This window comes from Amphiura filiformis, chromosome 16 (assembly GCF_039555335.1).
Source record: "Amphiura filiformis chromosome 16, Afil_fr2py, whole genome shotgun sequence".
Taxonomy (NCBI): Eukaryota; Metazoa; Echinodermata; class Ophiuroidea; order Amphilepidida; family Amphiuridae; genus Amphiura; species Amphiura filiformis.
In genome coordinates this window covers 63,811,690-63,838,456 of record NC_092643.1, presented here as the reverse complement: position 1 = coordinate 63,838,456, position 26,767 = coordinate 63,811,690, and the positions used below count along the sequence as shown (strand labels likewise).

Sequence of the window (26,767 nt, the reverse complement as noted above, 5' to 3'; positions counted from 1 at the left end):
GTGTAACAATACATAAAAAGTGGACATTTTTCTGCTCTTTATATTTTCACACCAATTTTTGTACTTTTCTAAACTAGCACAAAATCAGGAACACAAAATTATGTTTGTTTGGCATAATGTCAAAAATTTAAAAGTTATCGAATTACAACAATATTTGAATTGCACAAAATTCCCACTTGAAAGTGTATTTTTTATACTAACTTATCATTATTTTTTATAGTCAAATCACATTGTTGTTTTTTCTCTTATTTTCCTTTCAGACAAACTTGGCATAATCTGATATTCTCAAAAGTCAGACAGGATTATATACATCAAAGCACGACCAGAGAAGCATCTGACGAAAAAGTGGACAGTTAATTTTATTATTGGACGATCAACACAGAATACCCCCATGTGAATATTCACCTGGTTACCTTCGGCACAGGTATATATATCTTACACTATAATGTATAGTGGGAAAATTTCACAAGGTTTTAAATTTATGCTTTTCGCAGCTAATTTCAGAACTACCAATTCAATTTGTGACCCATAGGTCTTTAATGTACAACAGCTTAAAACTGCTAATACAAGAAACCACAAAACTGCTCGGACTATGTACAGTTAAAAATACAAAAAATTAATACCGATAAAATATGCTGCTATACTGTACATAGATTATAACCATTCACTTGCCCATCAGAAGGTACAGTATTATCTATGTCAAACATATAATATTTAAATTAATAATGACTACATGTACATGAACAATTTTTTTCCCAGACTTGCTATTGATTATTGTAATTAGTGATGTCAGCCTTGAAGAATATACCAATCTCAAGTCTATATAGATATGTGCAGGCACAGTATTGATTTGATTTAATGAGGTCAGTGTTTGCGTTCGGCGGTACTGTGAGCAGCAGCACAAGCAAAATTAAGGCGATCGCTACTCTACACCATCTCACTCACTCTGTCTCTCTGCTCACTATCGTTGTACTGCCTGCATCAGCTCTAGTGAGATACTGAGGTATAGTTATTAGCTTTGAGGCTCTGCTATTAGATTTAGCCAGTGCAGGCTAAACGGATCTTTGCATTTTGTCGTGGTGAGGTGGATTAATTTAACTTATCACATGTGTATAAATATATATATATATATTATATATAGTGTGTGCTTGGTATGGAAACTCACTACATTTTGGAATTAAATTCAACATCGTTATTTTAGTTAACACATGCCTGGAAATAAGGAATATTTTCATCATTTGGTTTGACTTATTGTAAATACATTACAGTATAGTCAAGGAATTGGAGTTTAACTGAAACTAAGGGAATTAAGGATGATTGTAGATTTATCCAGTGTATTTTTATGCTCATATATTCTTCATAATTAAGTGGTTTGAAAACTGTACTTGTGTGTGTGCTATTCATCATAGTACATAAAATTTCTGTGTCATCTATCTATCTACAGTGAGGCTAGCACCCAACAGACAGGTGAAAGTATGGCGGATACACAAATGAATGGGAGGCCCTACATTGGGCAGCATCCTCACAGAGAGAAAGGGGGAAGTTGGGATGAACCTACTGCCAACCAGCAACATCGCGATGCTGACAGAGATTACTATAGCGATTCAACGAAAGCGCCGTGAAGCAGACCCGCTACCGTGATCCCGATCAGCGAGATCCACGAATGGAAAGGCAGTATCGACATTCCGACTCCGATCCTCGCATGGATAGACATAGAGATGCCGAAATGGTGGATCCAAGGAGCGAACGACGTTACAGAGAAGCGGAAGATCCCAGGGCTGAAAGGCGACCCCGCGATGAACAAGATCTGCGACAAGATCCTCGCGACGACCGCCGCTATCGTGAGCAAGATCCTCGAGGTGGTGATCGCCGGTACAGGGAAGGTGACCCGCAAGACCCACGAGGTGAGCGTTATTACCGTGAAGGTGATCCAGCCGATCCTCGACGTCAGCGACGTAGCCCTCAACCACCACGCCGAACAAACCCACAGCAGCAACCACGTCAGTAGCCCACAGGCACCACGCCAGGGGTCACGCCAAGGTGGAGGTCAGCGGCCTGAGCCACGGCGGAGGAGCGGTCAAGGATCTAATAATGAGCAGATGACTGATTCTTCCTGGAGTTCTGGAAATAGTACCGAGAGTCAACAGCATCAACTGGAAGCCGACTGCAAAGTGTTTATGCAGGATTTAGTCTACAGGATCTTCAACCAAAGGTAAGAAAGAATTTGATCTTTGTGTTTAGGCTAAAAAAATTGTTATGTCTTAAAGCCCACGAGCATGTTCGTTTTTCTTAGCGCGTCCATGTCAGCTGAAACAGCAAATTCATTTTTATTTCCTTTTTTTTTATATAGTTTTTTGCCGTGAAATTTTGAAATTCTGTGACAAATTTGGAAGAAAAGTTACTGGATTCGATACTCGCTTTTGTTTAGGTACAATGTATAAAACAATTGATATTTGTACTTCAGTTGTGTAAATCAACCACAATTTTTGGCAGTGTACCTTTGAACACTTGAAAATGACATCTTAATTCAAAATTAAGTTTTAAAAAAATCTTTAAAAAAAAATAAAAATCTTTAAAAAAAACCATTCCACATTCGTTTTTGAAACTGCCATGGGCTTTGAGACATATAGCATTATTTTTTTTAGCCTTGTCTCTGTATTTCTATATCTGTCTGTGCTTACATTTTATTTATACATATACATGACCTGTGATCTATCTTGGTTTTGGCTTCAGTGGCTCATGTAGAACATTTGATAGAATGATTTTTATTTCAATTTTTCAACATACTTTCTCTTCACAGTGGACAGCTCGAAAACACTTTTTTGTCTTTTAGTTCAAATCTAATTTTATTCTTTCTTAAATGTGACATTACATTCAAATTCATGTTTGAGTTTCCAGCAGGTGGTTGCTATGAAATGTATCACAAGAAATTATTAAGAGTAATAGTAATGTCCTTGCCCTTGAAATAAAAATACCAACACATAGTACATAATTAAGCTAATTTGCACAAGTGCTAATTAGTTATGCTAATATGCAAATTAGAGGGCAGGTAGATAATACACATTAAGTCGTATGCAGACTCCGAGTATTAGACATATAATATTGTACGTAACATATCTATGTTATTTAATCTATTGCCATTTTATTTCCAGTAATGTTTAAGTTCTAACGAATGTTTGATGACGAAAAATCGATAATATGTTACATATAATATCTAGCAGAAATATATTATCGATTTTACGTCATCAAACATTCGTTAGAACTTAAACATTACTGGAAATAGAATGGCAATAGATTAAATAACGTAGATATGTTACATACAGTATTTTACGTATTATAAAAAGTCTGCATACTGCTTTAGAGACACTTGTTTTAAGGCAAATTTCTATTAAACTTTAAGTACCCTGAATAATATTATTATGCATTGATTTGTAGCAAAGTATTAGCAAATATTACATAATTCATGAGTCATATTAGCTTGTTAACTACATTGATTAATTGGTAAAAATAGTAAGATACAAAGAAAATTAAAATGCATATATCATGAAAACTATGTCATATTTGCTTCAAACATAATGCACACTGAGCAGTGTTCTTTGCCCTACTCAATTAGTCTGTGTATGCTTTAAGAGCATTTCAAAATGCCTTTATATGATCCACCGCAAAAAGTAATGATAAATCATTTATGGATATATGGATTTACATGTAAAAGGTGCAAGCTAACGGCAGCACAAGTTGTTGTATTTGAATTAAAATGCAGTTACATTGTAAGATTCAATATCCAAACATTAGCAGGTGAGCAAAAAATAATGGGAAGCCACACAATACATGTAAGTGTGGAACATTTGAAATTTTAAACCTACATGTCATGCTCTACAGATTCATTGCACTATATTTCAAAATTGACAAAATGTGTTCCATTAAAAAAATTAAAAATATGCTGAAAGTAAACAGAACTTAAACTATTTAAAAAAGATACCTGGCCAATTAAAATGGTAATTACAAGAACAGCACAATACAAGAATCAATGCTTGCAAAGGGATTTTGTGGGGAATAATTATATAGATGCATGTATTTACACAAATTATCTGGTAAGAAGATGTTGAAACTTGAGAGAATCAATTTTGATTCACTCAACTTTTTGCAAAAATCTTTGTGAGAAAATTGGATTTTTTTTTATTCTTGCCAAATTTTTTATTAAGCTAAAATATACGATTTCTATTGATTTTAGTTTTGTAATTTTTTGGTCAAAAAATATGAAATAATATTAGTAACAACTGTCAGGAAGGTAAAAGGTTTTCTGGTATTTTAAGCCGATATGATCAAGGTAAAAGGATCTTGTTCGCTTAAGGTTATTACATGTTATTGTTTTTTGTTTTCATTTATTCCAGAGGGGCATAACTCAAACATACTTATAATAGAATATCGATCCACATGCACAAGACTTGAAACTTGGCATAGCTCATGGTTAATGGGGAAAACAGGCCTGATGGGGGGCACAAGCTGTTTTCGGAAATTCTCCAAAATCTTCCCCCAAACAGGCTTCTAAAATTTAATCGGTATTGCATTTGGTTCTGATAAATGGCGACATTTAATATTTCTTTGATCAGTTTGGAGCACAATACAAAAAAACAGAAAGCAATCACTCTGCGTGGTTTTTGAAAAAACAACATGAACACATTTTTGATCTTGTGAACGTGGTGCGTAAAAAGGATGTAAAAGAAGGATTTTCAAACAAATTCTAATAATTTGTATAAACATACAAAAATAATGTAAAGCTATATCCAACACACCAACATTTCTCTCACTAGGATATTTAATTACTGAGAAAACTTTGTGTTAGAGAACAACTTTATACGTCTTTTATATATGTTTCTTGTAGTGTCCTTAACTGTGGTGTTCTATGGGGGATTTAAATCTCTGATGTCGTCCAAGCACATTGAATTTGGCCATTTCCAATTATGTGTTAGTTGGGACAAATCATATGAAGAAAGGCATTAATTTTTTTTATTAAGAAATCAACATATCAGTTTTTGCATCATTTTTTTTATATATTGGATCACTCAGACTGTATTTTGAATAATTATAAGATTTCCAAAGTGTGCAAGTAGGATGATTTATGTAAATATATCTGCAAATCTTTAGTACATGTACAATTGATCTACTTATAATGCCCCACTGAAAATATTAGAGTAAAATGAAAAATACTCTCAAGAATGGCAAAAAAAACACCGCTATTTATTTCCATTGTTTTATATTTTCCCTGTTATGACACTAAGCATATTGTTCCTATTCATAACAGAAGTACGTTGTATCACCACTGTCTTTTGTTTTTTCCTCAAATCGGAAATCTATTTTATCATGGCTGACAATGTCTAATGATGATGATTATGCATGACCTTCACTGTATAGCTTTCATTCCTTCATTTCGTTAACGACAATAAATAAGCATAATTGATTTTTAATCAGGCCCCATGGGTATTTATGGTATACATTAACACACAAGTATGGCATAAGTATAATTGTACAGTAATTACTGCAGCAACGTTGTTAAATGCTCTGTGTTTGAGTAATAATATGTTGGTACATTTATTAATTCTATCAATAATGAGCATGAAGCAGCTCATTATTGGTGTTGTCACTAAACAGGTGGCTCTAAGCTCAGCAATATTTCCCAGCGGATTATTTTGGAGAACAATATTTTATTTTATTGTACATGTAAAAAGGGCCGCACATGTTTTAAATGTGTGCTGAGATTGTGGTCTGATGTTAACACATTGTGTTTTCTACCTCACATTGATGCTCATCACCCAAACCTTACTCCAAGTTATAAGTTAAATTGCTCTAGTGATTTGGATTCTGGAAGCAATTATGAGGCCCATAGCACAGTACACGACTTCTGGGTGGTAACCACCAAACCATATTTTTGTTCATTCCACCTAAATGAAACATATTCTAGGCCTAAAATTTCACTGGGGTTATGAGAAAAATATTGAGCCTGATTCAAAAATCTGCAATTTGATGGGGTGAAATACAGCAACGAGGCTGTCAATATGGTCGCAATGTTTGAGCGAATAATTTTTTGGAGATACGTAATTTCTTCTCATTTCGTTGTTTCCTTTAAGTTTTTCATTCTCTCTTTTTTTCTCCTGTCCTCTTTTTTTCCTCCTCATATATACATTACTTTTCACCACCTCACTGAATCTCTCCCCTCTCTCTCCCATTCCCTTTCAAATTGTAATGTGCTAATCTTACATTTCTGTACTATTTTGTGTTCTCAGCTCTACTATCAGCCAAGAAGACAATGCAGCATTTGGCACATTCTGCAGGGTAAGTAGAAAGCTTGGTTAGATTGAATATCATGTCAAATGGTATCTCTGCTAGTATAATTGAGTGTACCAGGATGGGTTGTGGATGGAGCGATGTGTAAGGGGCCATCATGTTATGTACCCCACCCCATCTTGGGTTGTACATTATATTACAGCGCTTTGATCCCCCTAAGATCCGGAAAAGGCGCTATATAAAACACCGAAATTTATTTATTTATTTATTATATGATCTCCCGTCTGCACACACAGCCCAAAAATAAATTAGTCAAGAAAATTGTATGTCTTGCGTGCAACCCTGCACTGTATCCTGGTTCATACATGACCTTTTATATACAATCATTATTGTGTTGCCTGCTTGTATGTACATTGTATATAGATAGAAGCTACCTGGTTATGGCATGTGCGGCAAATGTTTGATTGAAATCAAAAGTAGTGGGGTGTTCATGGGAGGGGGTGATTTATTAGAGTGGGCGTTTATTACTAGAGTGGTCTTAATTAGAGAGAATCATAAAAAAAACCTTTAGTTGTGGATTAAAATGCAAAAGCATTGCCAAATTTATTGTCGAAATTTTAATTTTTCTTATAATACACTAATGTTAGAGCAAAACTGAGAACTGAATTGATAGAAAATAATTTACCATTCATAATTTATTGTTTTCATAAACATATTGGTCATTACAAGTTAGATGAAAGCCATATTATGTGTACATAACACAATATTCTTTGCATGGCAAAATTGCAGAAAACCTCACTATTAACGTGCAAAAGAAAACAGAAAATCTATAAATACATTGAACAAAGAAAGAGGAAATAACGTTGCCAATCTAACCCAATTTTCTTATAAAAGTGCCATGACAATAGATGGGTAAACCATTTTCTTTTATAACCTAGTCTCCCACACACATATTCATCAACTGAGTTGCCAAATTAGTAGCCCGATTGGGTGACTTTTGAATATCCTCCTCACAACTTCAGAACATTTCTTGTCCCATAGGAAATAGTTTAAAACAGAAAGGAATTGGGTGACTTTTCAGCATTGCCTCCTGTGATTTCTCCTAGTTTCCTGTCCCATAGAAACAAATATTTATAAGTAAAATTTAGTGATTTTTCGACTAGATTTGACCTGCAATTTGGGCTGAAAATTTTTGGCAACTCTGTTCATCAATAATGTAGCCTCTAAAAGCATGCACATCCTCTGCAAAAACATCACTTATTCATCTCAATTAAGTCAGTCCTCAAGGGACAATCTGTAAGGAATTATATATGTCAGTGAATTCTGCCTTCTATACAGGAGAACATTTTATCTGGGCAACTAATTGCTAAAGAATCTAATGCTTATTTTTGTTTTCCCTTTTTTATGTTGTTGAAACTTTTAAAACTGTAAATCACAAAATCCTTTCAAAAATGCCCTTAAAATTTATTTTCATAATATTTTTGAATTTAAAAATTTGGCAATTTTGCTGAGACAAATTTGCACCACAGAATGATCACGAACGACAGCATTATTTGCTCAGTGGTTCTTGATATATTGCTTCATGTTCTAGAAAAAAAATTCAGCATCTCGCTTTAAAAGAGGCATGTAGATTTTTACTGTAAATAATGAAATGATCACACAAATGAAAATTTCACAAATTTCACAAGTGTCATGGAATCACAAATATTTTATTATTATTATTATAAATGATTTCATTTAAACAAAACCAAAATGTAACTCACTATTGACGGTTTCGCCTATCATGGTTGGTAGGCATCATCAGAATGATGGTAGTTGATCCTTACTTCCGGTTGGACGAATCCTGATGAATTTATTTAGTGACACAAATATTTTGTTTGCTATAGGCCTTAAAAGAATTAGTGTATCAATTTCTATGGAATAAACATGCACTTAGACTCATTTGCTGGGGCATGAAAATCAATCTTGAGGAACGCTCAACAAAAGCTTTCCATTATATTTACTCTGGTACTATGTCTGCCAGAATCTTGAATATTACATGCTGCAGTTAATTCATGGGTTGTTTTTTTTTTTTTTTGTATTTTTTGTATTTTTATTTTTGCACAAAAGTTAAGACCAAATTTGGAACTATGCAGTGATTTTGGTACAGTGGAAATGTTTTATGCTTATCAGCCATGTTGGAAGAACAAAAACACATCCCTGTTCAATATTATTCATACATATTCCATCGTATGCTTATTCCATTGCACAATATTCTCTAGTATAGTCATCTTATGTAATCATATATTTGAAGTGGGCTAAATATATTACTGTGAGCAGGAAAGTACTGTGAGGAATAGCAACCGCTTTGACTCAACCCTTCATACATGAAAAATGATGACAAGGATAGCTCTGTCCTATAGCTCTTGAGAGAGATGTACCATGTCAACTATATCAAGCATGGTAAATAGTCGACCTCTAGGCGAATTGTATTACACAATGTATTGGTATGAGTTTACATAATCAATGTTGTGCTTGAAACTGTTTAGGGATCATAGAAAAATTGGACTGAGAAGCATTTCAAGCAGCGAGTGTGGTGCCATCTTGCAAAAAGATATGAGTTTTGAAGCAAAAATCGATTTTGAGATACAGCCGATGAGCCGAAGGAAATCAGCAACTTGAAATATTTATATTCCAGGAGTCTAATTCAGATGTGATTTATATTATTGCCAGCTTTAATTTAGGACACCTTGTATAAGTTACTTTTTTTCCCTTGTCAATTGTAAAGTTTTTATCATAATTTATTTTCAATAGCTATATAGTCTTATTTTCATAGCATGCAACCGTGAACAGGATTGCTGTTTATTTTCAAGAAGACCTTTTCAATAGCTATGGCCACATTTTCATAGCATGCAATCTTGTACAGGTTATAATAATGTTGTTTATTTTTATGAAGACCTCGGTTTCAATAGCTATAGCCTTATTTTCATAGCATGCAATCAAGAACAGGATTGCTGTTTATTTTCAAGAAGACCTGTTTCTATAGCTATGGCCACATTTTCATAGCATGCAACTGTAAACAGGTTATAATTTACACAAAAATCTACATATTTATGTAATTTTATTTTGATTTGTGCCCACGCATATCGCATACAAAACTTGGCATGCATATACATCGGTTTGTAATGTAATTGGCAGTCAGTAATACCACGGTAGCTGACCCATTCAGTCCTATTTATTATGAGCTGCTCAATTTGCTGGCTACTATATGAGCACCATGCACTCATTATCTATCAGTCGACCTTCTGAAACCATTGGAGCACTAGCCCCTAGGCATATTTCATGCTATATTTTTTGTTGTGACTCGCGGTATCTGTCTGTCGTCTGTATCACCTGCACTAGCTCATCAGGGAGAGACTGCCACATAGTAGCAGTGCCCTTGAAGAGAGGCATTGTATTTTTGTTACATAGCTGCTTAGCTGCCTGTGAGGGTTTTTTTTCTGAAATGACACTGATAATACTGTATGGTTTATATTTGTCACGATGGTCCCTTATGTGCTAGTAATCTTGGCAGAATCCTTTCCACATAAAGCAAATGGAACAGAAAATGACTTGCGCTGTACAATAGTCTATATCCAGTGAAGAGGCACATCAATGATGTTAAGCTTTGTAAAGCATTCCAAAAGAATTGAAATTATTGTAATACATGTAGTAGAATCATTAGAACAGCCAAACTTGCATTTGTAAGGTAAGGTAAATTTCACAGGGAGGGGGGATACTCAGTACAAATGACCTTACAGGATGTGCAGCAATCATGGGTCACATTTATGGCCTTTTGGTACCGTATATCAATAACCCCTTTTTCTAGACTAAATTTACAAAAAAATTTGGGGAAAAGTTGAAGTTCAATTTTAACTTGTGGTATACCAAATTTTTTTGAAAAATTTGTATAGTGATGGGTCCACTTTCAAATCCTCAGCAGCATACCCCTACCCAAACCAAACTTGAATACCCCCATCCCGGGTAAATTTACTACCTGCCTATAGATAGCATGTTCAATTTTCTTTTTATCATAATCCACAAGGCCATTTTAATTTAATTGTTTGTCTCAAAGCCCCCACCCGCATTAATAAAATAGCCCGCTTTTTGTGCGTTAGTACAGCTGGATTGAGTAAATTTCATTGTTTCCCCTGTTCGTGTTATTTTAGGATATAGTATAGGATTAACTATCTCCAGTATCTCAAAGTATCAATAAAGCTAAATAGGTTTTACTATCTTCAGTAGATAGCTCAAGAGTTCAATGTAAAGCTAAATAGGTTTTACTATCTTCAGTAGATAGCTCAAGAGTTCAAAAAAGCAAAATAGGTTTTACTATCTTCAGTAGATAGCACAAGATATCAATAAAGCAAAATAGGTTTTACGGTCTTCAGTAGATAGCACTAGATCAATAAAGTAATTTTAATAGGTTTTATTATCTTCAGTAGACACTGTAAAATGTGGTAACTTCGGTCAGCGGGGTAACTTCAGTCAGTATAATCTTTTTTTATCATATTTCCATTGTTTTTAGTCATATTTGGTGTCAATTTGGTAAGAAATAATCAAAGTTATTATATTTGGAAGAAATAATAGTCTCTCGGGTCAAATTTCCTCAAAATTGACGAAATAATTGCATTTTTTCCAGAAAAAAATAAAAATCGATCTTTGTGAACAAGGATGTGTGCTTGGTTAAATTTGCAAGGTGTCAAATGTCAGAAAAAACAACAACTTGCCCATATACAGCAAAGATCAATTTTTTGATTTTTTTTCCTTCATGAAATGAAATTTTGCCACATTTGTGGCAACTTTGGTCAGGCTATTTTTAACCCCTAGCGTACCCTTAATTTTTTTTTCAACTTCAAGGTGTAGAGGGGACCCTAAAGTCCTAAATAACAGTTAATAATTAGAAATATAATGGGTTTTGTTTGGAAGCAATGATTTAAAACTCTAAAAATTGACCTCAAAGCTACCCCCATTTTATGGTAGCACAAGAGTTCAATAAATCAAAATATGTTTTACTATCTTCAGTAGATAGCACAAGATATCAAAGCAAATTAGGTTTTACTATCATTAGTAGATAGCACAAGATGTCAATAGAGCAAAACAAAGGCTTAGAGCCAGAAGTAGCTATGTCCACAATTACATGTTACTCGTTTCGGCAACAAATGGACGGTTAATTCTGCACTCTATAATATAATGTAAGTGACTTTGGGGTACGTATATGGTCACTTGCGTCTAACTAACTATGCTAAGATATCAATGCAAAATAGGCTTTACTATCATCAATAGATAGCACAAGATATCAATAAAGCAAGATATGTTTTACTATCATCAGTTGGTAGCACAAGATATCAATAAAGCAAAATAGGTTTTACTATCTTCAGTAGATACCATAAAATTTTGGTCAGATAGTACAGGATATCAATAAAGCAAAATAGGTTTTACTATCTTCAGTAGATAGCACAAGATATCAATAAAGCAAAATAGGTTTTACTATCTTCAGTAGATAGCACAAGATATCAATTAATAAAGCAAAATAGGTTTTACTATCTTCAGTAGATAGCTCAATAGTTCAATAAAGCAAAATAGGTTTTGCTATCTTCAGTAGATAGCTCAAGAGTTCAATAAAGCCAAATACCGTATTGTTTGTAATAAACGCCCGGGCGTTGCATTTTTCAAAAGGGGGCGTTTATTGGAAGTGAATTGTCAGTGAAAAAAGCTTAAAAATCATGTTCAATTTCCCGATGGTGCTCCTATTAAAAGGAGGGATTTACACTATACATGATGGCAGCACCCACGGAAAATGATATTTTCGTGGGGAATACAACAAATTTACACCTGTAAGTGCATGGAATTAGTGAAATTCTACCATAATTAGGCAATGAAATGGATGGGAGTTGAGTCATAATAGGTTTTGTCCATTCAATTTAGCGATCGTGACTGACATGACTGATGCAAGTTTTAAGCTTACCTACGATATGCATGATATGTCATGGAAATGTTAGCATTTTTGTCAATTTTCACAGAAACATTGGAGGGGGGGCGTTTATTAGAGGGGGAGCGTTTATTACAAACAATACGGTAGGTTTTACTTTCTTCAGTAGATAGCTCAAGAGTTCAATAAAGCCAAATAGGTTTTACTTTCTTCAGTAGATAGCTCAAGAGTTCAATAAAGCCAAATAGGTTTTACTTTCTTCAGTAGATAGCTCAAGAGTTCAATAAAGCAAAATAGATTTTTATTATCTTCAGTGGATAGCTCAAGATATCATTTATATTTATTTATTATTTAAAAATAATAAATAAATATAAATAAAGCAAAATAGATTGTATTATCTTCAGCCATGTAATATGACACGATATTACACATTTTAGCGCGGGCAATGCGATAATCCTACATGCTATTTGAACCAATCGTAGGTGCATAGCAATCAGGGTTGTTTGATTTAAATCAAGCCGAATCGCGATTTAAATCACTTGATTTTTTTAAATAAATCACTGATTTAAATCAACTGTTTTTTTAATTTTTTTAGAAATGTAAATTAATTTCTTTCTTTAATTTACTGTTTTACTTCATTCCTATGTTTCTACAAATTTTGGATACTTACTTTATTGCTAAAAATTCATTTTCAAGGTGCAGAATTCAGCAGGTTTTTTCCCATGATTTTTACCAAATTTTTTCTTTGAAATTTTCACATGTAAAAATATGTTTTTATTTTTTGGTAAATATCTGGTAGGATTGTGCATATGACTATCATTCCACTGGTACTCTTTTGAATTTATCATGGGGTATAGCAGTTCTTGGAATAAAATTTTATTTTTAAAAACCGATTTAAATCAAATAAATCCGATTTAAATTTTTTTAAATCTTGATTTTTGTTTAATTTACTTTTTTTTAAATCAACAACCCTGATAGCAAGAATGAGACTGATCGATTCTAAGCCCTGGTTAATTCCTTGTAAAATGTAGGATTTAATTTGATTAAAAGTTGGCATACTTATTTGTGTTTTGCGAGTTATGCATAATGCGTGATTAGACTGCTCCATAGACAATGTGTTGTAATTTCAGATTTGGCGATATTTTTGCAAAACAAATTAATCTACAAGAAATATTTAGTACATACACATTATGTAGCCAGATGATTCCAGTGGTATAAAAATGTCAACTTTTTTGAGAAAAGTGGGGTGGGGAATGAGGCTGTGGATCACAGAATGCCCTTTTAATCTTAATACAAAGCATCAAGTCTTGATTAAAAAGAGCATCATTATTTTTATCTCTACAAGTAAAAAAAAAAAAGGTAAGTAAATCCCTGTCCAACACAATCATATCACCCGTCCATCAACATACTGATATCTATGATGTTGTGATATGTTTTCTGCATTGCAGACAATGAAAAACATAGTATTAGTCTATCAGGCTCCAGGCCCGCTCCTTAGATAATGTGCAGATTTGCTCCTCATGAGGCTCGGGTGTTTTTTTCTTTGTTTTGTTTTTTTCTCAAACAGAACTCAACTAAATTATGTACACCTTGTAAAATAATTAAGCTAATTTATACCCTGACAAGATTATGATGACAAAGTACATGCTTAAAATATCAGCAAGAATCTTGTAGAGGTTGTGATTTAATGGCGGGTTCTCATTTAGCAAGATATGTACTGAGATGTGTGGCTGAGAGATTAGACCCACATTACCTCCACTCATGAAGGGCAAAATCAGCGTGTTTCCTGATTATTTCGCCATTACTGGGCAGCAAACTTTGCATAAATGTGTGCATGTTGTGTTCTGCGTGTAAAGCATTGTAGCATTTTGTAAAAAGTACTATCAAATAAAATGTTCTGTGCAAATATTTGAGGTAAACATGAATTCTTTTTCATGCTTTTTTGACTTCAACAAATCAGTTGCCAAAATACCAACAAAATTGAAAAACATTAAAAAAGACCACAACAATTATTTATGTGACATTTCAATTTTTGTTTACTTAACTCTAACCCTGATTTTTCTAAATTTAGGGTTGGTTGGTGTCAAAGGAGCACAAGAAAACAATATTTTATTCTTATGCAGTTAACTGTGTGTTGGATAATTTTTATTTGCATGTAGATAAAATACATCTGTTTATGATAAAATTTCAGTGCTTCTTTTGGATAATAGAGCATTGTCTGCAGAAGATAGTAATAAGATAGTGATAAGAAATTGTGTATTGTGGAGTTTATGTGCTGTCTACTGAAGATTAAAGAAAACAGCTCTCACCTATAAATCGTAAAAATTCATACTCTGCAGTCCATTAAATATCGATTTCAACAGTTCATGATATTTTGTGTATATTGATGCTGTGAGCTCTATTAATCAAATCTGCACTGAAGATCTACTATGAAGTAGATGATAGTAGTTATGCCATCTATAGCAGACAGTTAAATTCTGCGGCCTACAGTAGATAGTAAATTTATTTCACTAATATTGACAGGGTTCGCAGGTTTTTGCCGCAGGTGGAAAAAACCGCGGTTTTAACCACGGTTTTAACCGCTTGGCAAAAACAGTTTTTGCCAGTTTTTGCCGGCAAAAAATGGCAAAAGCTAAAAAAGTGATTTATAATTCAGTTTTTTCATCTCAAAACAAATTATTAAGTTCCAAAAATAATTTCCTGAGTGTTACAAGACCAGATTTTGTAATTATGAGTAACATATTAAGAAATTAAATTCATGTGTTTTCATTGCTCAAATGCATTTAACGAAATGTGGCATATACCAAATTCAAAACTTTTTCATTTTAAGGACTTCATGAGACAAAAAATATGTTGAATGATTCATTTAAAGTTGTGTGTTACTGTTTATGAGCTTTCTGTGTTACTTTTTAAATATTTGAGTGACTATATGTGAGTTTTTGCCAGTTTCTGCCATTTTTGCCGGTTTAAACCGGGCAAAAACAGGTTTTTGCCAGTTTTTGCCACTTTGCTGGCAAAAACAGGTTTTTGCCAGCAAAAACCAAACCCTGAATATTGATATTGTGATAGTTCTCTGTTGTTGTTCTACTGAATATAGTGAATGTGTGCTATTTATCTAAAGATATTGTATGCTTTCTTGTGAAGATAGTAAATTCTGCTATCTGTTGAAGATAGTACTGTTTTTGTTATTTACTGTAGCTAGTAAACTTTTGTTGTCCCTTTTCTTTGAAAACCAAAATGAAGTATACTGAATACATTGAAGGTATGCTAGGTAGGCATGTTCATCGCCCCTTTTTCAATATCCTATATCGCCAGCAAAATTATTGCGATAATCAATAATGGCGATAATGAGGGAAGCTTAAAAACATTTTATTTGACCAAGTTTCTGTTTCGAAAAAACATGAAAATATTAAAATTTGTTAAATATTGTTAGTCTGTGTCCGATGGTGCTATTGCTGGTATATGCCATTGGCGCCATTGTCAGGTTGGTCACTCCCGGTATCTTCTTCTGTGTCATCTGCCTACTTCTCAGCTTTCAATTGAAGACACATTTTTACCATCAAAATATCGTGGCCTGTCAAACTATTATTGTGATCACGATAATGAAAATTGATCACAATAGGCGATAATAAAATTATCGTGAACATGCCTAATGCTAGCTACATAATCTAGTTCAAGTACCCTATCAACTGTATTTGAATTGAATGTGATTGTATCCACCATTAGTCACAACTGAGGTCAGTAACATGTAACTCATAGGTCAGTAACAGGTAACACTATACTTTAGTTTAATTGAAAAACTTGAGGAGAATCAAAGTATGACTATACTTCATTGGATGTGAAGTATTCTGCATTGGACACAATTGCAAAATGATAATGCTCTTAAAGAGATAATGATATTTTTGCACAGAAATAGTCTGCCGGGCAGGTTCGTAGAATACTATTGGTTACTGTGGGTACTGTGCATGCCTTTGGGCCCCTTTAGGAAGCTTCGATCTGGACTGGGGTACAATACCCCATTACCCCTCTCTTTTCTCGGCAATCCGGAGAGTACATACATTTTTACATGTATTTGATTGCAGTGGCGGGTCATTTAGTCAAAAATTAGGGGGGGTACCCTTCACCCAGTATTGACGCCCATGCTTGATTGAAACAATAGAATGGAATTACTTCACAGTTCAACTCCAAACTTGATATACATACAAATGAGGAAGACCCAAGTTAGCATAATACAAATTAACATGGATTTGATATGTATTCATTGTAACTAGTATTTGCTTTGAAATTGAGAGATGTCAGTGATGAATTGCAGATGAGTTGACGGCTGTTTGTTTTGTCATCAAGTGTGTGCAAGTGCAAACTCTCAAGTGTGCTTGCTCTCAAGTATAGTGTGACAGATTTTGCCAATGATGAAATGTGTCGATAATACTAGTTATTCAAGAATATGATTTCCCAGGATTTTTTTTTATTTTTTTATTTGTTGCCCTTAATTTTAGTATATTTTTGTCTCCTTCCTTATTCAAAAGTATAGGAAAGTGTGATTTTTAGGATTTTTTACCAACTATTTCCAGCTAAGTGCAATAACACCTCCTTCACCCCTCTTGCCTGGTATGTGACTGCCCGTTTTATGTAATGATCACACCAATGATTTGAAATTATGACTTGGTATACTTTTGGTCACAATGATGATGAGTAACAAAAAGTAAATTTTACTATCTTCAGTAGATAGCATATGAGTCACACAATATCCACAAAATAGTAGGTTTTAATATCTTCAGTAGATAGCATATGAGTCACATAATATCCACAAAACATGTGTTACTATCTTCAGTAGATAGCATATGAGTCACATAATATCCACAAAACATGTTTTACTGTCTTCAGTAGATAGCATGAGTCACATAATATCCTCAAAACATGTTTTACTATCTTCAGTAGATGGCATATGAGTCACATAATATCCACAAAACATGTTTGTTTTACTTTCTTCAGTAGATAGCATATGAGTCACATAATATCCATGAAACAGTAGGTTTTACCATCTTCAGTAGATAGCATATGAGTTGCATAATATCCATAAAACAGTAGGTTTTACTATCTTCAGTAGATGGCATATGAGTTGCATAATATCCATAAAACAGTAGGTTTTACTATCTTCAGTAGATAGCATATGAGTCACACAATATCACAAAACAGTAGGTTTTACTATCTTCAGTAGATAGCATATGAGTCGCATAATATCCATAAAACAGTAGGTTTTACTATCTTCAGTAGATAGCATATGAGTCGCATAATATCCACAAAACAAGTTTCACTATCTTCAGTAGATAGCATATGAGTCACATAATATCCACAAAACATGTTTTACTATCTTCAGTAGATAGCATATGAGTCATGTAATGTCCACAAAATATGTTTTACTATCTTCAGTAGATAGCAGTGTGTGTATTTTAAGTAATAAACCATTTGATGTTTGATAGTACATATAAACACCACAAAAAAGAAAGTTCTCACTTGCTTGGATGGTCATAATTCTTTACACAATTGATTAATAACATTGAAATTGATATAAATGTGCAAAGAATTTTGTTAGTTGCAGTTTCATACCTCACTTGTGTAAAATGAATTCCAAATTATCTAGATTGTAACGATTCTTTACAAATGTGTGTGATTTGAAAAGTTGCAACATTTATAACAGTGTAGAAAGATCACTTTAATTGGTATGAAATCATTTGATACATTTCTTATGAAGATAGTACTACCATCTACAGGAAGCCAATGAAATTACACTCTCTACTATACAATCAATAAATCAATGTTTTATTGACATAAACCTCACATACGGTGCATGTAGTCAACATAACTAGGGGCAATGTAAAGTAAGTGACCCTACAGACTTTTTATTTGACGTATAATATTTGATGTATCATATCTACGTTATTTAATTTATTCCCATTCTATTTCCAGTACTGGCTAAAGGTTCTAACGAATGTTTGATGACGTAAAATCGATAATATATTTCTACCAGGTATTATACGTAACATGTTATCGATTTTACGTAATCAAACATTCTTTAGAACTTGAATATTACTGGAAATGGAATTGGACTAGATTAAATAACATAGATATGTTACATCAAATAGTATATGTTGAATACTTGGAGGCTGTAGCGGCCATAACATTAAGAAAAGAGACATACATACAAAATTAGCATCAGCTGAAATTAATATAAAAGAAACGTGGAATAAATAATAATGAACAAAATGTACAGGGTTCACCTATACATCAATGTTTGAGTGCGATTCAGACTTGACAAACTGGAGTAATACACTTACACTCACTAGAAGTGTAAAAATGTCATTGTCTGATCACCAATGTTGTACATGATGTAAAGAAAACATATTTGTGATGCGATCGAGCAAAATCAGTCGGAACCTCTGAAATATTAAATTTTCAGTTTCTTGTAAAATAGTAAGAGGCATTTACAAAGTTGCATTTTGCAGAAAACCCCATTGAAAATGAACAACCTGTTCAAAAGATATGAGCAATTAAAAAAGTTTCCAAAACAACTTTGTTTGGCTATATCTCAAAATCAATATTTCCGAGTTCTGACTGATTTTGCTTGATCGCATCACATTTTAGACTTGACCAGCCTTTGAAGTATACAAGTTTATATTAGATTTATTTTACATTTGTCACAGACTCAGGCAAAAAACTGTTGTGTAGCCCTTACCCAACCAATCCAACTTGTGCAAAGTCATGGATTGCTTTTTTAAAATTTCAATTGTGGATAAAATAAATTAGGAAAATGTAGGGATTTTGTTTTTTCAAATCTCTATTGCTTATCTAAAGTGTCAAAATCATATCAAATATTTAATCAGATTTATTGCTCTTGTGTTTATTCAGTAGTTTTATTATCTTTGTGGTTCAATGTCTTCCATTATATTTATTTTATTTTATTATTAGAACAAACGCTTTTATATCAATGGCACACATCTACCCAACGGTGCGTTCACAAAATTACAAAGTTACAAAGTAAAACAAGGAAACACAATAAAATAAGCAATATGCATTGTGGATAATACAAGAGTTTCAAATATGTTTGTGTTTAGAATCAAGAGGGAATATTTTTTCTGGTTGAAAATAATTCACACTTGTATAAAAATATGTCCAACAAACATGCTTTCTACTCTTTTTTTACAGTTTAATCATATTTATTGTTCATGTGTTTATTCAGTAGTTTTATTGTGTAAAAAACATATTCACCTCTCATTTTAGGTCTAAAATCTGAATCCTTGAGTTGGTATACAAAGAGAGAAAAAAAGTTCTCTATCCAAAATTTTCATGTAAGGACAACAGCAATTTTTGGTTGGCCTCATAGCCCAAACTTCCTCACTTCCACTGACAGTTATAATTACAAATACCCTGAAAACAAGTAATGTTAAGAGTGTGATATTTTGTGGTATAATTTTGTTTTTTGTGATTGACTGTTTGGTGCAGTTTTGCTGTTTTTATATTTATGATTACAAACAGCATATGGGTAAGAATATTTTCTCAGGCTTTTAAATTTGCAGTTCTGAAAAAAAAAACCAGTGAAAGGCTCAAATATAAAAATCTGGCAAAAATTTCCCACCCATGCACTGACAGTTATAATGCGCCCATGACCTACAATCATGTGTGGGTGGTTTACGAAATTGTGTATACTTGTATACCTCGTCCAAGCCTACTCTCAGCAGGAAAAAATGATATGAATATCTATTGCAAGCACACTACACGTTATCATCGCAATATTAAATTGATTGAATTAAGCTAGACAGCGAGACCATCGATAAATGTAATATGGACGTCACATGTTATTGTACTGTCTTAATTGAGGCAAGCAATGTTTGGTCACATTTTTCTGGTATTGTTGTTACATGAATTAGAAACATGAGAAAGAATGTTGGTGCTAGATGGGTTGAGTGGGAGTGCCACAATTATCCAACAAATTTACACTTTGGTTATAAGGATCCCCAGCATGCTCATCTCCTGAGCTATATGAGGCATACTAATGGGGATGTGCCACTCAAATCACTAGTTTTACATGAGAAATCCTTAGACATGGGTTGATGTTTAGAAGAAACAATGGGCTTAGACATGGGCTTACTTTGGAAAAAAGTCCACGCTATGTGCAAAAAACGCAGTAAATTCACTAATTTGTAACCTGTAATTCTGTTTTGTGTGTGTGTGCTAGCCTGCTAGGCATGAAATTAGGTGATACAAATGAAAAATCAGGGTAAAAATATGGACCTAAATTAAACCAAGACCCTCAGAGAATCGGATGGTTCCCTAATTTGGGTAAGATTATCTTTAGAAATGGGTAAGAGTTTGGCAGCTCGAGCTACCACATATCCCCCCCCCAAAAAGTACTGTATTCTTTCTGGAATGGGCAGTAGAGATGATTATTTACAGATTACTTTGTTGCCCTACAAACACAACAAAATGGCTGATTACAATTAATAGGGGTATGTTGGGACATGTGTAAACATTACAAATATGACAGAAAAAAACAGGTGTGAAAAAAATTAACAAATTTCATTCTAAAAATATCGTACATTTAATATGGCTTTAACACCAAGCACATTTTGAATTTAATTTGCCCACACATTGTGAACATTAAAGGAGAGTATAACTCTGTTGCTGTAAGCATGGTAAAATATCAAATGGGCTATTCCAGTTGAAATCCATACACCCAGGGGTAGCATTAAGGCCTGAAAGTCGGGGGTTGTTTTCCTGTGTTTTTCACCCCCAAGCTTGCAGAAAATCCAAATACATGGGGTGAAAATTAAATCTTGGGGGTGAAAAATATTTTGCAGTGTAGTCAGGGGTAGGAATAAGGTCCAAAAGTAGAAGGTCAGAGTTCACCCCCGAGCTTGCACATTCCCAATATATGGAGGGTGAAAAATTAATAATTTTTTTAATTTAGGGGGTCATTCACCCCCGATCGGGGGTTAACGCTACCCCTGCATACCCCCCCTATAAAATCACCTTAATCTCCCTGATAGTGGGTGTAGATTTCAAATGGAATCCAGAGATGCCAACCCTCCCTATTTAAGAGGGAGGCTCCCTATTTTTGTAAACATTTTTGTCCATTTTGACACCCAAATTTGGCAACCTCCTTATTTCTGGCAAATTTTGTGCCCTTGAGTTGCATGTAATTTTGAAAACCTCCCTATTTTTTGTTTGAATCCTCCCTATTTTCTGGATGTTAATTTTGGCATCTCTGGGAATCACCCATTCAGGTAACCCCATTTGAAATTCACACTACCTATGTGGAAGATTAAGACCATGTGTTCCATAGGAGGAGTATGGATTTCAAGTAGAATAGCCCGATAGCATGGTTAAATACACAAATAGAAATTATAAGGAGAGAGAGAGAGAGAGATAGGGAAAATAGATGGGTAGGGATCCAAACCAGGGCAGCTGTTTTCAATTACAACTGCATATAATTAGATACTTCTTGTCAATAAATCTATTACTGATGTTGGGCTCTAAGGTTTTTAGACAGTTGATACAACTTAAAAAGAAATACAATGTAGCTTGCTACCCATGATCCTTAAGGTTATAGACGAGTAAATTTTGTGTTTGAGCTAGACACAATTGGAACACCAATGTTTTTGCTTGCTAGTGACTCTAAACACCCTCCTGAACAACAAAAGGTTCAAAAAAGGGCATAGGGTTGATAATGTGCATATATTCAAAATGGCTGCTAATGCAGGGCTAACATTTCATGAATATGAATAAAAACCATCTCATTGTATTCCACATTGTTAGGATTCAGAAAAAGTATAGTTTGACCTATCTCCAATGTACAGTTCTTGAGTTATAGGCATAAAGGTAAAATTTCAAATTTTCAAAATAAAAAAAGGTCAACTCATCTATACTTTGTTGAACAAATATTTTACATCAAATATTCAGCATCTGTATGGCTGATAATGTGGGTGAATGCTATCATGTTCATAATTTATGCAAATTGTAATGAATTTCAAAGATGAGTACTCACAAATGAGAGACACCCCAACAGCAATATGCAGCCTTGATGCCAATCCATTGCCTCATGCTGCTTTTATTTCCCTCATAGTATAGCATCATTTTATTGCACCCCAAAATAAAGAAACCATAAATATGGGATTTCTATCTCTAAAAGCTTTCAAATGATCAAATGTCTATGTAAACATAGTAGCAGTAACTTCCATGTTTTAAAAATATTAGGCTATTGCAGTTGAAATCCATACACCCCTTATGAAAGATATGATCTTTATTTTCCACACAGGTGGTGTAGATTTCAAATGGAGTCACCCATTCAGGTAACCCCATTTGAAATGCACTTCCTGTATGAAAGACATGTTTTCCGTAGGGGGTGTGTGGATTTCAGTTGGAATAGTCCATTGTGGCAGGTATTTATTGTGATGTGTCAGCATCTTGTAATAGCGGTTCAAAATGTACTGCATTATATAAAATTTGCTGTAAAAGACACACATGGTGATTTGTTTTGCCTGACTGGAACATCCCAAAATTCATCAAATTTAAATTTTAATATTGTTTTAAAGCAAAATAATAAATAGATGCAAAATATTTGGTATAAATCACTGCTTACTCTTGTAAACCTCCAATATTATATGGTAACTAAACCTATCAATATATTTGAAACAAGCCATGCATGATCTTATAATATGAAATTGGTTGATTTTTTCAAACCTGATTTTTTGGCATATTAGTAAAGTTTACACATGTCCCGACATACATCTAAATAGAATCAGCCTAATTTGTTGTGTTTGTCAGGCAAGAGCAATTTTGAAGTAATGTTGTATTTAAGAAATAAAGGGTAATGCATTATCCTTTACACAAAAATAATGTGTCCGAGGCAGTAAAAACATAAATAATGGGTGAGGCGCAGCCGAACCCATTATTTAAACGTTTTACTGCCGAGGACACATTATTTGCGTAAAGGATAATGCTGCACCCTTTATTTCTATTCTATTACCATGAAATAGTGCGATAAAGAGAAAATATCACATTTTTTGCCCAATCTTTTCAAGTTGTTTACTTCAAGGTGGAGCGCCTACGCGTAGCCAAAGCGTAAGAGATAGCGAGTATTGCAGAACGCGTAACCAAGCGCAATGCTTTGCGTAGAATGCGTAACAATGCTAATATACTGCATCGCGCTTTGCTGTGCGCTGTGGTGCGAGAAGAACATAAAGTTCGTTGCCCTGGCCACTTTATTGCTAATTAATGGTCTTTCACATGACGCTTTTCAACAAATCACAGTTCGGATTTTGAATAATGGGTCGTGGGGGTAATAGAATCAGATATAAAGTCCCCACATAGAGCTCCACATTAAACAACCAAAATAGCCAGTGTGATATCTTTCATGTTTTCTTGTTATTTCAGCTTAAAATGGACAGAAACCTTTCCTGACCATTATTACTTATATTATTTCAGCATTTTCAGTAAAGAATAACAAAATTCATTGAAATTGTACGTTACAATGAGAGCAGCTATCATTTTACATACACTGTAAGCATACAAAGTAAATAGTCACCAGCACCTACCAATAAATCAAAATAGTATATTTCCTTTCCTGTTTTAGATACATAGATCACCCAAACAAATCAATCACAATCCTTTTTATGGGACAGATACATCTTTTTTTAAGCAGCATGATAGATGAAGATCAAATGCAAAGTGTTTGTTATGATAAAATACTTGTCTATTACAAAATTAGGTAACCCTTTTGTGCTTGAATGAGTTTAAAGCTACATGAAGATGGTTCATTTTGAAACCACTGCTCCTTTATTTCTTGCCTAAGGTCACAGTTCATTCGCCTCAAGTGATTGGGCTATTCCAGTTGAAATCCATACACCCCCTATGGAAAACATAAACTTTCACACAGGGAGTGTACATTTTAAAATCTGCAACCCCATGTGAGAGATCAAGGTCATGTCTTTTATAGGGGGTGTAATGTAAGGATATTAATTGGAATAGCCCATTTGCACCAAAACATCCTCTTGTTACTTTACAGTGTAATCCAGCATATATATAAAGCACAATATCCCGCAAGCTAAACTAGAGCACAACATGGGAGGGTAGGAGGTAGCACACACTTGCGACTCTACATAGTCTGTGTGAATGCTGTAACAAGACTAGCAATATACTTAGACTTGTATCATCAGCAGTTTTTTTAGTTAATCCCTAAAGATCAAGCTCATCTAGCAGTGTTACGAGGGAATCCCTTGCAGCATCTTCATATTGAGTCGGAGGACTCGTGAATACATTGTGGTTGATACTTTGCAGACGTAGAATTTAATATGTGAATGAAATCTGAAAGAATTTATCAATCATGAATACTCAAAGGGACTCAATGGATTTTCACATCACTTCTAGTTCATGTATGTAAAAAGAGAAATGTAAATCATTCCTACCGAGCAGTGTTCACTCAGGCTGTATGTCACAATTTTAGCACAGTGAAAATAGATTTGGTGCTCAAGAATTTACAATTTGTTAATTTGTGGAATTTTGAGCCAAAATTGGGCCAATTTGGGAAGCATGCTTATTTGGTGCACCCATGCAATTTCCAGAGAGAGGAAACACTGCACATAATACATGCCAATGTGTGTAAAAGACATGCTCACATTGTATGATTGGTAACAGACGCACATCTTTTAATGTTTTATACATGGACGTGTTTGGTACTATACCATGTATACATACAATGGAAACATGTATATGGGGCAGGTGGATTTTCACAGCATTTCTAGCAAGGTCCACAGTTAGATGTTTGCAGGTGTCATAAGCTTTTTGTCCTCATTTAATAGCAATTAGATGTATCACAAACAGAGTCATCATTACATACACAGTACACACTCATCATATTATGCACTCAATCAATTATTTTACATAACAAACGATAAAATATACTGCACACATTACAAGAGCTGAAGCCATCAGAGTTTATTTTAAGAACAGTATACACAGACAGGAAATCTGAGAACCTGTATGGATGCATGCATGGATAATCTTTAATGACGAGAAACGAGGTACCATCTGTCTCTGGCATATTCTCCCAATTAGTATGCGCGCACCAACACTGCCTCTTTGCCGTAAGGTAAGCAGGTACGATTCTGTTCAATTATAGCCGCCTTGCGATACTAGAGTACAAATCATGAAAATAGCTACCTCTATTAAGCATCTTGATCCGCCATACAAGACATACTAGGATCCTTTACACTGTAAACTAAAATCGTCGCATTTCCAGTGGCAAAGTTCGTTATAGTTTGATCAGCTCTTAATAGGCGGAAAATGTTAGGCTTTTACCACTACGCCGAAAAGTAGACCCACATTAAGAGTGCTATTAGTTGACCTGTCTGGCCTATATTTTGTGTGTTAAAGAAAGTAGACAAAGTATAGGACTTCAATTAATAATTTGTGATGCTTCTGGCATGATGTCACAATTCTCAAAATAAAATATTTTAATATTAATCCGATTATATTACAGGAGTATTTCGTGATCCCAGCATCCTCTTTTTATGACATTTTTCAGTAGATCAACGAAAAAAGCTTATTCCAAAAAATTAAGTTGATTCTGATTTTGCGTTTGCGAGTTATGCATGATTATGTGTATTACACTACTCCATAGACAATGCGTTGTAATTTCGTTCTGGTATACCAGAGCGAAATTCAATTCATGATGTCTTTGCTAAACTAATTAATTTGCAAGAAATTTTTTTGTACATAAACATTATGTAGCCAGAGGTTTCCAGTGATATAAAAATCTCAACTTTTTTTAGAAAAGTGGGGGATGATGCTGTGGATCACGAAATGCCCTTTTAATTATTGATTTTGATATTATAATGCCCGCCGATTATGAGCTGATCAAAGTATAGACTACATTTAAAAGTCTTGGCTCAATGATTAATGATTTGACCTCTAGTTAATGCTCTTCACCCGGGGTGTCGACTCCAGATGACAAATTTTTGGAATCAGCCTGAAAAATACATTAAAATGAGTACAAACAAGTACAGTATTGGTTCAGTGGTTCTTGATATAGCTCTGGATATTGTGAGAAAATATCTCAAAACTTGGACTTTTTATGCTGAAGTGTATGGCCAACACGCTATAAAGAAGTATGATTTTTGTACACAGCCTATCAAGTGTTATTCTATGAATGTACAACCAGATATGGGTTAAAGGCCATTTTGGAATGCATTTGTCAATAAACATGAAGACTGTTGGGTACCAATCATTTTGATACAGCCTGTATTAATTCATTGATCTTGTTGGAAATTAGTCCAGGAAGCTAATAATTGCATATTTACATTTCCATATGTCTTGAGTTAATGTGAATAATATAGCAAAACGTTTCCTCTTCCGAGAAAAATCATGCACATGGTGGAAATTTGTTTCAAGCCTGGGGATCTTAGAACCCATTGTACAGTTATTTATATTTTTCTGAAATTGGCTTTATGCCTTTAAGAATGTACATCTGTTTTCAAGCTC

The 26,767-nt window shown here is 34.0% G+C and overlaps 1 protein-coding gene across 2 annotated transcripts in view; it reads left to right on the top strand.

Moving 5' to 3' along the window:
- Positions 1-26,767, top strand: part of LOC140136335 (uncharacterized protein KIAA0513-like) — a 132,784-nt gene that overhangs the window by 36,024 nt on the left and 69,993 nt on the right. Inside the window, exons 2-4 of one of the 2 annotated variants that reach the window (XM_072158061.1) lie at positions 261-424; positions 1,445-2,212; positions 6,282-6,330. In XM_072158061.1, the coding sequence (XP_072014162.1) occupies positions 1,719-2,212; positions 6,282-6,330 (543 nt within the window). In that variant the 5' untranslated portion in view covers positions 261-424; positions 1,445-1,718. Of the gene's footprint in view, positions 1-260; positions 425-888; positions 1,080-1,444; positions 2,213-6,281; positions 6,331-26,767 lie in introns of those variants that run through there. The other variant, XM_072158062.1, reaches the window with a different exon arrangement.